The sequence below is a fragment of the Entelurus aequoreus genome, linkage group LG02 (genome assembly GCF_033978785.1).
Source record: "Entelurus aequoreus isolate RoL-2023_Sb linkage group LG02, RoL_Eaeq_v1.1, whole genome shotgun sequence".
Classification (NCBI taxonomy): domain Eukaryota; kingdom Metazoa; phylum Chordata; class Actinopteri; order Syngnathiformes; family Syngnathidae; genus Entelurus; species Entelurus aequoreus.
In genome coordinates this window covers 28,889,261-28,903,910 of record NC_084732.1, presented here as the reverse complement: position 1 = coordinate 28,903,910, position 14,650 = coordinate 28,889,261, and the positions used below count along the sequence as shown (strand labels likewise).

The 14,650-nt window shown below is 39.6% G+C and overlaps 1 protein-coding gene across 6 annotated transcripts in view; it reads left to right on the top strand.

The window, feature by feature from the left end:
- trpm7 (transient receptor potential cation channel, subfamily M, member 7) overlaps positions 1 to 14,650 on the top strand; it is a 116,818-nt gene that overhangs the window by 33,030 nt on the left and 69,138 nt on the right. For 5 of the 6 annotated variants that reach the window (XR_009821667.1, XM_062024495.1, XM_062024483.1 and 2 more), the window contains exons 2-3: positions 11,360 to 11,439; positions 13,573 to 13,611. Coding sequence is in view for 5 of the 6 variants with exons in the window: in XM_062024495.1 (XP_061880479.1) it covers positions 11,360 to 11,439; positions 13,573 to 13,611 (119 nt within the window). In the remaining variant the exon portion in view is untranslated. Of the gene's footprint in view, positions 1 to 6,730; positions 6,797 to 11,359; positions 11,440 to 13,572; positions 13,612 to 14,650 lie in introns of those variants that run through there. The other variant, XM_062024518.1, reaches the window with a different exon arrangement.

Genomic DNA, 14,650 nt, shown 5'->3' with positions numbered 1-14,650 from the left:
ATGTACAAACCCAAAACCAGTGAAGTTGGCACGTTGTGTAAATCATAAATAAAAACAGAATACAATGATTGGCAAATCCTTTTCGACCTATATTCAATTGAATAGACTGCAAAGAGAAGATACTTAACATTCGAACTGGTAAACTTTGTTATTTTTTGTAAATATAAGCTCATTTGAAATTTGATGCCTGCAACATGTTTCACAAGATCTGGCACAAGTGGCAAAAAAGACTGAGAACGTTGAGGAATGCTCATCAAACACGTATTTGGAACATCCCACAGGTGAACAGGCTAATTGAGAACAGGTGGGTGCCATGATTGGGTATAAAATCAGCTTCCATGAAATGCTCAGTCATTCACAAACAAGGATGGGGCGAGGGTCACCACTTTGTCTGTGGACAGTTGAAGAACAACATTCCTCAAGGAGCTACAGTATATAGAAAATGAATGGATGGATGTTTGTGTTTTTTGCAATAAAACTTGGTTAAAAGAATAGTACTTTTAGAAATGTTTTAGCACATTTAAAAATACTGTGATAATAACTGATAAATTTGTTCACAATAATTGTGATAAGACAATTTCAGACCGTGACATCTCTAGAATAGTTATTTATCTGATTTTATGGGCAGAATAGTGGAGCTCCCATATTTACGTTTATTTAATATTTAGAATGCATTAAAAAAAATCCATCCGTTATGGGTTTCATAATGATTGTGAACGATAGGCAAAATAAAAAGTGCAGTTCCCCTTTAAGCTAGTGAGCTGGCACCAGTCAGTCCGTGAGTTTATCAAAGTGCAGTTATAAATTAAGTTTTTTGATAAGGTTAAATTAAAACGGTCTACCGCATTTGTCATTAATACCGTATATCGTGACATCCCTAATCCTAACTACTACATATCATCATCTGTATATTTTTCTTAAAAGCTACGCCATAGTTTGACCTATTGACTATTGACTATGAACATCTTCAGTCGAAGATAGCCCTAATAGATGCTATGTTTTGGGAGTAAAACAATGATCATAAAACAAATTGCTGTGGAGCTGGGATTAAAAAAAGGCAGAGAGGAAGAGTTAGGAGGGAGGTTGAAGTGTGTGCATGTAATTTTGGCAGGGCGTCCAAAGAGCGCTCTAGTCTTTTGTTGCTTGACATTCTCAGGTACCATGGTTACAGGTTTCATTTGCCACCAGGAACACTCAGCAGCATTTCTCCAAAACTCCAACAGGGCTTTTAACTTCATTACCTTTTATTGCTGGCTGCACCAGCCCTTGCAAATTATATACTTTAACAACGTATGTGTTATATTATTTAAAAAATGTGAGCACTTCTCACATCGATTAATCATCATATTTGCATATTGGAAATAAACAGACTCAAAATAATCCACTAAGTAAGGTGTGCACAAAGTCTGACCCGGAGGCGATGTTCGGACCTAGCTCATTTTTGTATTGGCCCTCTGCATTCTATAAAGATAAGATTTAAAACTAATATTGATGATATATACTATGATATATTACTCACATTTTCATTGTCACCTAGAAAACGTAAATAGGATTTGTCAAAAAAAAATTCGGAGAGATGCAAAATGCATCAATGTGGCCCCAATTTGTCTCCATGCGGCGTTTAATGGAAAGGTTTGGTCATAAACCTGAAATACGCAAAAGCACCTGTGCCCACAATGTACATATCATATATAGTTTTAAAAATGTGATTGCTACTCGCACCAATAATTGACAATTGCCACCTTGAATAATTACGAATTAACCCAAAAAATTCACAAAGTCACTGACCTAAAATCAATGTGACCTCTCCTCCCGCCAGTTATTGATGATAACCGGCACCTTGTGTAATATAAATAAATTGATGGACTGGGAATAATCCACAAACTCACAGACCAAAATACACTCACTCATACACGGGCGATGCCGCTTAATGTTGCAATTTCTCTTCCTGGCCTTTATTTATCGTAACCACCATGTGTTGTGATAGAAATAAACATAAATACCTCGATTAATCCACAAAGTTAAGCGTGTGGTATGCCCAATCGCTAATGCGACCCTAAACGTACGTCTCACATGATTTAGATAAAACAAATATGATCACTTCTCCTGTCATTTAGTTATCATACCCACCATGTTATAGAATAGAAATAAACTATAATAATCAAAATAATCCACAAAATTAAGCTTGATCGCTTATGCTGCCCTAAACGTACAAATCTTTGATGATTAACAAATATATGATCACTCCACCTGCCACTTAGTCATGTTAACCTCCATCTGGATTTATAGCAATATATAGAAAGAAAATAAAGCACATAGTCCAAAGCTGTGGTGCGCTTGTGTCATACACAAACCCCGTTTCCATATGAGTTGGGAAATTGTGTTAGATGTAAATATAAACGGAATACAATGATTTGCAAATCCTTTTCAACCCATATTCAATTGAATGCACTACAAAGACAAGATATTTGATGTTCAAACTCATAAACTTTATTTTTTTTTTGCAAATAATAATTAACTTAGAATTTAATGGCTGCAACACATGCCAAAGTAGTTAGGAAAGGTGGCAATAAATACTGATAAAGTTGAGGAATGCTCATCAAACATTTATTTGGAACATCCCACAGGTGAACAGGCAAATTGGGAACAGGTGGGTGCCATGATTGGATATAAAAGTATATTCCATGAAATGCTCAGTCATTCACAAACAAGGATGGGGCGAGGGTCACCACTTTGTCAACAAATGCATGAGCAAATTGTTGAACAGTTTAAGAAAAACCTTTCACAACCAGCTATTGCAAGGAATTTAGGGATTTCACCATCTACGGTCCGTAATATCATCAGAGGGTTCAGAGAATCTGGAGAAATCACTGCACGTAAGCAACTACGGCCGTGACCTTTGATCCCTCAGGCTGTACTGCATCAACAAGCGACATCAGTGTGTAAAGGATATCACCACATGGGCTCAGGAACACTTCAGAAACCCACTGTCAGTAACTACAGTTGGTCGCTACATCTGTAAGTGCAAGTTAAAACTCTCCTATGCCAGGCGAAAACCGTTTATCAACAACATCCAGAAACGCCGTCGGCTTCGCTGGTCCTGAGCTCATCTAAGATGGACTGATACAAAGTGGAAAAGTGTTCTGTGGTCTGACGAGTCCACATTTCAAATTGTTTTTGGAAACTGTGGACGTTGTGTCCTCCGGACCAAAGAGGAAAAGAACCATCCGGATTGTTATAGGCGCAAAGTTGAAAAGCCAGCATCTGTGATGGTATGGGGGTGTATTTGTACCCAAGACATGGGTAACTTACACATCTGTGAAGGCACCATTAATGCTGAAAGGTACATACAGGTTTTGGAGCAACATATGTTGCCATCCAAGCAACGTTACCATGGACGCCCCTGCTTATTTCAGCAAGACAATGCCAAGCCACGTGTTACATCAACGTGGCTTCATAGTAAAAGAGTGCGGGTACTAGACTGGCCTGCCTGTAGTCCAGACCTGTCTCCCATTAAAAATGTGTGGCGCATTATGAAGCCTAAAATACCACAACGGAGACCCCCGGACTGTTGAACAACTTAAGCTGTACATCAAGCAAGAATGGGAAAGAATTCCACCTGAGAAGCTTAAAAAATGTGCCTCCTCAGTTCCCAAACGTTTACTGAGTGTTGTTCAAAGGAAAGGCCATGTAGTGGGTAGAGTGCCCGTGTCAGAAACCTGAGGGTTGCAGGTTCGCTCCCCGCCTCTGACCATGCCGTTGTGTCCTTGGGCAGGACACTTCACCCTTTCCCCCGGTGCCGCTCACACCGGTGAATGAATGTTGAATGAATGATAGGTGGTGGTCGGAGGGGCCGTAGGCGCAAATTGGCAGCCACGCTTCCGTCAGTCTACCCGAGGGCAGCTGTGGCTACGAAAGTAGCTTACCACCACCAGGTGTGAATGAATGATGGGTTTTTAACATGTAAAGCGACTTTGGGTACTTAGAAAAGCGCTATATAAATCCCAGGTATTATTATTATTAACACAGTGGTGAACATGCCCTTTCCCAACTACTTTGGCATGTGTTGCAGCCATGAAATTCTAAGTTAATTATTATTTGCAAAAAAATAATTAAGTTTATGAGTTTGAACATCAAATATCTTGTCTTTGTAGTGCATTCAATTGAATATGGGTTGAAAAGGATTTGCAAATCATTGTATTCCGTTTATATTTACATCTAACACAATTTCCCAACTCATATGGAAACGGGGTTCAGTGTTTCCCATAAACTGCCATGAAACCTGTGGCGGTGGGGGCGTGGCTATGGGCGTGGTCACCATGACATCATCGAGTAATTTGCATAATTTACTACAATGATATGATTTTCTCTAAAAAGGCTCAAAAAAATGTATACTTAATAATTAATAATAACAGTTTTGTTTTAAATGTCCATTCATCCATCCATCCATCCATCATTTTACAAAATAATTACAACACTTTATGTACATATTTATATACAGATTTGAACAATAAGTTATTCACTGAAATATATTTATCAATTGTGGTTCTTACAAAAAATATATCTTATAAAAATATAAAAGCTAAAATGTCTCTTAAAGCTCTGCCCCTTTAATTAGTGCATACTAAATAATTTAACTTTAGCCTACTACTACAACCATATTATTTACCAGCAACATAAAGTGAAACAGAGGCAGATGTGTCCTGCCACAGTCAGTAACAAATAAACAGAAAACAGTAGTGGTGGTAGATAGACACAGAGCTTCATCAAACATCTGGGGCCGTACTTATCAAGCTTCTTAAAATTACTCCTAAGAAGTCTGCTAAGAGTTGACTTAAGAGTAAATAAATTATTCGCTGAAAGCTGCACTTAAAAGTTAGTTATCAAGCGTCTTACTCACACTTTCAGCGAAGTGTAGGACTGAATCTTAAGTGTCACACTCGGAGCTGAATTACGACATTACTATGTGCCGTAAACGGAATTTTAGGTGACGTCATTTCTGTGTCCATAGAAATGATCAATCACGGAAGGGAATCCCTTGTCTAAGAATAAAGAAATATCTTAGAAATATTTAAGTGGACAATGGGAGTGTATATTTTGACAATAAACTACAAAATAATACAAAACAAACAAACAATATTGGCAATGAATCAAAAATAAATGTTTCCTTTTTGTTGCACCTTTCCTGCTTCCTGCTCCCAGACCGTAACAAAGAGGCAGGGGAGACACTTCTCCAGGATGTATGCTCGGGGCAACACCCTTCACTTTACCCGACAGTGGGTCTCCACAGCGGACGACTTTAGGGTGAATGATGAGTCCGGCGATTAGTTGCAAATCTTGCTTTATTGATTGCTTGCACACAGCCAATCCAACACAAAACAAACTAGTCCCCGCCCGCACTCACGCTACCGCTCCCTCTCTTCTCTCGCCCACACACTCACTGACGTCACTCACCTCACATGCTGTAACCTAGCGTATGTGTGTGCCACACACATACGCTACTCTCATAACATTTTCTTTCCAATTCATTAATTAGGCAACTAATTTGAAACTGGTGTGGGTGGCTCTATATATACTAGTCCACTGCAGCCACATGCAGAAATCAACAAGGAATCGAAAATTATTAAATCTGTGACAAAAATAATACCTGCTCTGTCTAAACGATACCGTTTGATCAGCTGCTCGTCATCAAACAAAGATGAACGTTCGCGCACGTCTCTCGCCTCAGTACCATCCCCTGCTGGCAACTCCTAACCACTTAGGACACCTCTGAAGGTCTCTTAAATATCGTGGAGAGTAGGAGTGATTCTTAGACTTAAGAACGTTGATAAAAAGCTTTTATTCTTAAGTTTGAGAGTAGGACTAAATTTCGCAAATTTTCAGGACTTAAGTGTAAAATGGCACTCTAAGAAGCTTGATAAGTACGGCCCCTGATCCACTGAACAAAGAGCTCCAAAAATCTTGATCCTACACTTCTCTTTTGTAAAGTAAATCTGAACAGCCGATATGGGCATCTACATCAACTATATGATTTGCCTGAGAAGCTGGACAGGACAAAAAAAAAAAAAAAGACGAAAACTATTTGTGGCGGCCTTAATTCTTTCGTGGCGGGCCGCCACAAATAAATGAATGTGTGGGAAACACTGGGGTTTGTAGGTAAAGTAGTTATTTATTATAACCACCACCTTGCACAATATAAATATAACAGTAAAAACAATGTTTACTGTAGAAGTGTAAAGGTAGCACTTTATGTAACATTTAATGACATCAGTGTAGCAATATTTTTAGTGTGTGTGTGTGAGTGTGTGTGCATGTATATATATGTGTGTGTGTGTGCGTGTGCGTGTGTGTGTGTGTCACAGCAGGTGATTTGTCTTCAATAGACACATAGGTGTTTATCATTGAGGCCTTTGCCCATCCACCTATCCTGTCCCGCGCCTTCTTTGCCTGGGCCTCCCTCGCCTGGGTCTAACATGGACTGCCCGCTCTCGGACACATTCATCTGCCACCCAAACGACTTCTTACACATTAACTGTCCAAATCGGTAGGAGAGGCTGCAACCTCTCGCTGATCGCTTAGCTTTTAACTTTTTTTGCACTAACCGCATCGCTGTCGACTTTGACACGGAAGAGAACGTTGCACGTGGACGAGCTTGTGGTTATTTGGTGCTGGCGATGCGGCGTTGAAGAGAGGTTGCGGCGACAGTGGGTTTTTTTGTCTAGGAGATGCACCAAGGAGCACTGGAATGTTTCTTTACAAAGCCCTTAAACACAGAGATGAAGAAGAGGACACTCAGGTACGACGTCTTGATCGGTTTGTTTAGGTGTTGATATGCGGACTCCTGACAGAACGTAACCACTGGTCGTCAGAGAGTGGTTCATTCACAAGTTGGACTTGAATGTGGATCAGATCCATATATAGTTTGTTTTGATCTTTCAGATTTCTGACCCTGCATTCACATGAAAAATTATTTGACAGTAAAACTCTTCAAATGTTTCATAGGATTTTCCAGATTCAGCTAAATGTGGATTCAACTGTCTTTGTTAAAGTAAAATACTTGCCAATTTTTTTGCAGTTTGTAACTCAAAACTACATTGTCCTTAGTGAATTCAGATTTAAACCCAAATGCACAAGTTTTGGTTTGACTTTACAGCTTTTCAATACAAAGTCTACAAGTTAGAGCTGCAAATATCGATTATTTTAGTAATCGAGTAATAGGGGGGAAAAAAATCCTTCATAGCTCAATGTGTATTTTAGGGAAAACAGTTTAAATAAACAAATGTTTCTGCTCACAATAACAGTCATTCTTTTTTTCTAACAAATCAACATTGAAATTGCGCTTTTAACATGTATGCCTTAAAGAGGAACTGCACTTTTTTTTAGTAATTTTGCCTATCGTTTTCAATCTTCATGAGAGACAAGAAGACAAAAGGTTTTTTTGAGTTGTTTTTTTTTTGCATTCTAATTTGTAATAATCGGCTCGCTCCAAGTTGCTAACAATGCAGCTAATGGGAGCAATCCATTCTACCTCCAAGTCACTTTAGAAATGCATCTAAAAACCGCCAATAATACTTAATTTGCATTCCATAACCTGTATAATAACCAAGCTGTAGCGACATTGTTATGGTAAGAGCGAACACTGAGTAACTGTTTTTCTAGCGTACTAACACATCGTCTTGCGACGGCATGCTACAGTGTTAGCCGTAAGCTAGCTACGCGCAAGAGGTAAGCTCGCTACTATGTCAATAGTTGTATGGCTTTTGAGTATGTAATGCAGAACAAAATGCGATAGGACACTAATCTATACTGACTGAAAAACATGAACAATCATATAGCACTGTCTGTAAAGTATTAGCCCACATTTCATGTTTTGTTTGTGCGGAGCTAGCTCGACAGAGTATGTAGTTGTAATAACAAGCATGACGTGATCATGATCAATGTTATAGTGACTCACTCGATGGACAGTTGTGCGTTTGGTCCAGCTGGCCGTGGACATTTTTTCCAGCTTAGTTTGGGTAAGCACTCCATTTATGTCAGCATAACTTGGCTCCAAGTTCCACATTTGAAGCATCAAGACACGCCGACCTCACTCTCTCACCATCTGTCTGCTCCAATGTTTCAGCCTCTCTTCACGTATGCTTAGGTTCTATAACTAGAAGTTCATCCTCCGTATATCCAGGTTAAAAAAGATAAGGTTGTGAATCCTCATTTGTCCAAAAATAGTCGTCTTCGTTGTCTGTTACCAAGTCTGCCAAAATTAGAACACACTCGTGTTTGTTTCTGGAAGTAGAAACACACATATGTTGCCAGAAGTCTGAAGTGCGCTGCTATGGAAACGGAAATAAATGCGCTGAGGAAAGAAGTTCTGGTAATGGTTGATAAAAATAAAAATTGGGGGAAAAAACTCTTCTGTCCGCCACCACACAGATCAAAACACCCACACACGACCACTCTCACGTGCGCTCTATTGGTGCGGAAACTGTCCGCGTATTCAAAGTTCCTGGCAATCATTTTATCAGTTTTTATTTGTTACACTCATTAAACGATTAACTGAAGCAACAAAATATTAATCAGAGTTTTATTTTTAAATCAATTTGAACAATTTAATAGATTAATCGTTGCAGCCCTACTGTAAATGTCATCGAATTTGGATCTAAGTTTCAATCTAAATTTAGCACCTGAACATCCATCCATCCATCCATTTTCTACCGCTTATTCCCTTCAGGGTTGCGGGGGGCGCTGGAGCCTATCTCAGCTACAATCGGGCGGAAGGCGGGGTATACCCTGGACAAGTCGCCACCTCATCGCAGGGCCAACACAGATAGACAGACAACATTCACACTCACATTCCCACACTAGGGCCAATTTAGTGTTGCCAATCAACCTATCCCCAGGTGCATGTCTTTGGAGGTGGGAGGAAGCCAGAGTACCCGGAGGGAACCCACGCAGTCACGGGGAGAACATGCAAACTCCACACAGAAAGATCCCGAGCCCAGGATCGAACCCAGGACCTTCGTATTGTGAGGCAGACGCACTAACCCCTCCGCCACCGTGAACATGTGAATTGTAAAATATAATTTCTAACGTTCAATTTAGATTCCTTTCAAACAACAGCTTTTGACTATTCATAAAAAAATTCATCTACATTAGATACGATTTGGCAGAGATGTATAGTAAGAAAATATATTAAACTAGTTAATAATGCAGCCATATTTGGATTGGTTTTAGGGTAGGTACTTTATAATTTGTTTTAATTTCGGATTCTGACCGTGTTTACAACCATCCATCGAAGCATGTTATTTTCTCATGATGCAAGATTTATTTTTTATTTATAAAACTATATATATTTTAACATCCAGGCAAATGCAAATGTGCAATCAGGATTGGATTCAGATTAAGACTGGTATCACTCTAGATTTTGACCCTTCAATTTGTTTCATATTGTGTGAGATTGGACCAAAATTAATGTCTGAACTGATGTTAAATGGCATTTTCAAGAATACGTCTTAAATTGCAGCCAAATTTGCGATATGAATCACATCTGGATTAAATGTAGTCTGATTTCCGTTTGGTTTTAGATTTACTTCGATGTTTTTGTATATTTTATTAAATATGTCATCGATTTGTGGAATAGATTTAGCAAATCAAGTATATTTTTTAATCACTTATCAATTGGTGAAAATGTGTTTTTGAATTGTCCAGCCCTCCTTTCTGTTGTGACATTTTTAGGTTGTTGTTGATATTTTTAGGAATAATTGGATTCATTTAATGGATTCCTTCTGTATTATGTGAAGGATTAGCTATATTAATCAGACTGAAGCCTTGAAATGGCTAAAAAATAAGTAAAGAGACATCTATTTAATAATACCACTTTAACATTTTGGCGAAGTTGGTAGTGGCCGGGCCAGCAATCGGAGGGTTGCTGGTTACTGGGGTTCAATCCCCACCTTCTACCATCCTAGTCACGTCCGTTGTGTCCTTGGGCAAGACACTTCACCCTTGCTCCTGATGGCTGCTGGTTAGCGCCTTGCATGGCAGCTCCCGCCATCAGTGTGTGAATGTGTGTGTGAATGGGTAAATGTGGAAATACTGTCAAAGCGCTTTGAATACCTTGAAGGTAGAAAAGCGCTATACAAGTATAACCCATTTATCATTTATTTATAATTACACAAGCCGACTCGGTAAAGAATCTGGGTATTATTTTCGACCCAACTCTCTTGTTTGAGTCACACATTAAGAGTGTTACTAAAACGGCCTTCTTTCATCTCCGTAATATCGCTAAAATTCGTTCCATTTTGTCCACTAGCGACGCTGAGATCATTATTCATGCGTTCGTTACGTCTCGTCTCGATTACTGTAACGTATTATTTTCGGGTCTCCCTATGTCTAGCATTAAAAGATTACAGTTGGTACAAAATGCGGCTGCTAGACTTTTGACAAGAACAAGAAAGTTTGATCATATTACGCCTATACTGGCTCGCCTGCACTGGCTTCCTGCGCACTTAAGATGCGACTTTAAGGTTTTACTACTTACGTATAAAATACTACACGGTCTAGCTCCAGCCTATCTTGCTGACTGTATTGTACCATATGTCCCGGCAAGAAATCTGCATTCAAAGAACTCCGGCTTATTAGTGATTCCCAGAGCCCAAAAAAAGTCTGCGGGCTATAGAGCGTTTTCTGTTCGGGCTCCAGTACTATGGAATGCCCTCCCAGTAAAAGTTAGAGATGCTACCTCAGTAGAAGCATTTAAGTCTCATCTTAAAACTCATTTGTATACTCTAGCCTTTAAATAGACCCCCCTTTTTTTAGACCAGTTGATCTGCCGTTTTCTTTTCTCCTTTGCCCCCTCGCCGGGTTATTCCGGTTCCGGTGACCATGGATGAGATGCTGGCTGTCCAGAGTTGGGACCCGGGGTGGACCGCTCGCCTGTGCATCGGTTGGGGACGTCTCTGCGCTACTGACCTGTCTCCGCTCGAGATGGTCTCCTGCTGGCCCCACTATGGACTGGACTCTCACTGTCATGTGGATCCACTAGGGACTGTACTTAGAGGGGGGGTTACCCACATATGCAGTCCCCTCCAAGGTTTCTCATAGTCATTCACATCGACGTCCCTTGTGTGGGCTCTGTGCCGAGGATGTCATTGTGGCTTGTGCAGCCCTTTGAGACTTTTGTGATTTAGGGCTATATAAATAAACATTGATTGATTGATTGAATTAAAAATGCCTGCTCTGAAAATGGTATTAAAGTGATCTTTTTGAACCCATTGTCATTTACAGACACCTCAACTGTATAATTTCAATATTTTTTTGATTGCATAACTGCTTTCTGATGTTTCTTCTTTTATTCCCTTGGCAGTCCCAGAAACCTTGGATAGAAAGCACTTTCACCAAGAGGGAATGCGTGTACGTACTTCCAGTGTCAAAGGACCCCCACAGGTATGTGTGTTTGCATTCTAGTTGTGAGCCTTGTGGTTGTTGCCATGGATACATGACAAGTTGTATAGTGGCCTAAATCCCAACCAGCACTCACATCACTGTCTGTTCTCACCCCTACTTTGTAACGTCTGACAGTGATTACAGTTTAAAGATGTTTGTCATGCTACTCCATAGAAGTAGCTTATGAGTTCACTTTACCCTACCTCCGCCAGGAAGTTACGCAAATGCCGGGTTTTGTTTGTTTTGTTTGTTAACGACATAACTCAAAAAGGCGGATTTTAGTGAAACATTAGGGAAATGTCCAGTATGGGCTAAGGAACAAATGATTCCATTTTGGGGGTGATCCTGATCATTTCTATTATAATACTTTAGCAAAAATTGCACCTAAATAAATATTGAACATCTTAAAGTGCAGTTTTTCCCCTGTTGGTAAAACTGTGTCTGGTGATTTGGTTTGTATTTTTTTTGTTGCAATCACTTTCTAACACATTTGGCATTGTCCGTGTTGATGGACGCATCTTGCTCACTTGTTTGAAGCCAAAATATTCCCACACCGGACATTTGGCTTTGCAACCATTTTTTTTCTGTCCTAAGTTTAGTTATTTTGTGGCGCTCTGCACTAGCGTGTCAAGACAAGTAAGGCTCTGTTGGTGCATCCTGTGTTTGTAAGCTAGCGGTCTTGCCTCCGCCCACGGAGACAAAGATTGTGGTTGACTGACAAGGGGGTTCTCTCCATTCATTTAATTATACTATTGAATAAACATGCTCAGGCACTTAGAGCGATGCATAAAGTGAACCCGCTTGCACCCGGTTTAAAAGCGAGCAAAGAAGAAAAAAAACAAGCAGACAAGGCAGTTTATCGCAAGTTATCAAGTTAATTTTAATTTATTATTGTTAGCCCAGGCCAAGTTTGAATTTACAACAGTGTCGAATTGAGAATCGATTCTGAATCGGAATTGTCACCCCAAGAATCAAAATCGAATTGTAACATTCACATCCCTGTTTTCTAGTTGTTATTTTTTTCCCCTGTCATTTAAGTTTACCTTCATGGGATTATTGACGTTTTCATTGTTAGTCAGCAGGATTACACAAAAGCTAATCAACATTTCTGGTGTGGATCAATAATCTCTCCCCCCAATTTTGTTAAAAAAGTACATTTTAAATGACTATTAATGCTATTTTGGAATAAGCAGAATATTGGTATCTATGAAGGTACTTCAGAACAATTTGGCCTTGGTAGAGGTCAGCACTGTGCTGCAGCTCTTGAATAATTAACATTACACAGCATAGACTGTGTGTTCACTGCACTATATGTACAGTTTATGTTAACATTTCTAGCATTTGTGCAATGTAGTTGTGCTTTATGTGCAACATCCTGTCCAATTTACCTTTGACCTGTCATTTCCCTTTACACTTTTAATCCTTTTAAACTAACAACTTTTGGCCCAGTATCCATTTAACCAATACCATTGAGCCATTTTCTTCTCAAACCATAGCTGTCCAAAGTGTGGCTCAGGGGCCATGAAACCGCAGTCTATTAAAAAGATAAATGTAAAATTAAACATGACTCGGGTCTGAGGATGCAGGCCACACTGAAAGAAAACAAATTTCCTAAAATCTTCAGCATCCATCTGTTAGTAGAAAAATCTTGTAAAACAATAACATTTCCCACAGTTGCATGCATTTACTGTTTAACCCACCTTGTGTGTCAACCATCTCTGGTTTTAGTTACTCTTTGAAAAAGGTGCATTCCTTCCTTACTGTTTGTCACACCAAGTTATTATTTTTCTACCTTTTTTTTGTTTTTTTTGCTTAAATAATTTGCATTTTCTGCCCTAACTGCAGTACATGTCATTGCGTGACAGATATATTGAATAATAAGTTGCACTACAATGGCATTGTTGATTCAGACTCAGTTAGGTTGCTGACAAAAGAACTGCAACATGAAGTTGAGCTACATCCACTATGACATACCTTCTTACAGTATACATTCCTCAACAGCATGGAAGCAAGAGTTCAGAACATTCAGACAGATTCTGCCATTTAAAGCGCCTTGGCAGCCCGCGTGGTGTTCTTGCATCATCATGCTGCCTTAGAATGTATGAATTAAAGCTGTGTTCAATTTCCATCTAGATGCCTTCCAGGATGCCAGATTTGCCAGCAGCTAGTCCGGTGAGTATTGCTTCAGCAGTCTTTTGTTTCCTGCATTCTTCTTTGGTCAGGAGGCAGGATTAGCCTGAGAGATTATTTTGCGACCCAGAAAGAGCCCGAGGGAAAATTGAGCTAGTGTACAATTGCACTGAAACGAAACTCGCCTGGGGTAACAAATAACTTTGGGTTTTGTGCGTTAGGGTGTGACATTCTTTGCGAAGATAATCACTTGAGTGGAGAAGCTTATGTTAGCCATTATGTATCATCACAACCTCATTATTAAAGCTCATTGAGATATTTATTGTTTTAAATTAATGTGGAAAACCAGTGTTTCTTAACCATTGGACAGGGGCCCGTTGTTGGGCCGCGAGCGCCCCCGAGAGAGCTGCCAAAAAATATCTGTTTCTCAACAGTGGTCCGTATGGACCGCCGCAGTACTCGGTTGTAATACACTTTTCCAATATTTAATATTTGAGTGTCTGTTTAATTAACGTCTCGGTGCGCCGTGGCTCGGTTGGTAGAGCAACTGTGCCAGCAATTTGAGGGTTTCAGGTTTGACTCCCACTTCTGCCATCCTCGTCACTGCTGTTGTGTTCTTGGGCAAGACACTTTACCCACTTGCTCCCTGAGCCACCCACAAGGGTTTGATTGTAGCTTAAATATATAATTCACTATGTAAAGCACTTTAAGTCTCCAGAGAAAAAAAGCGCTATATAAATATAATTCACTTCACTCAATTGAAAATATTGCAGTCTAACATTTGTCAATATGAACAAGTATCGAATAATTATAGTTTCAAATTATTTATATGGACAGTCTGAATCTCTAAGGCAGAAGCGTTTTACAAAAGTAATCAGTAGCAAACGTGTCCGCATCAGTCAACTTACTGCGTGAGCTTAAATTAAATAACTACTGTGGCCAGAAGGTGTCTACAAAAAAACTATGATCACTGCGCTTCTGCTTAAAAGTCCATTCCAGAGAGTTAATAAATTGGTTAGTATTTTTCATACCTACCGTTGTTTTCGGTTTGACTAATTTCCCTTGATCAAGCCTTTTCTAA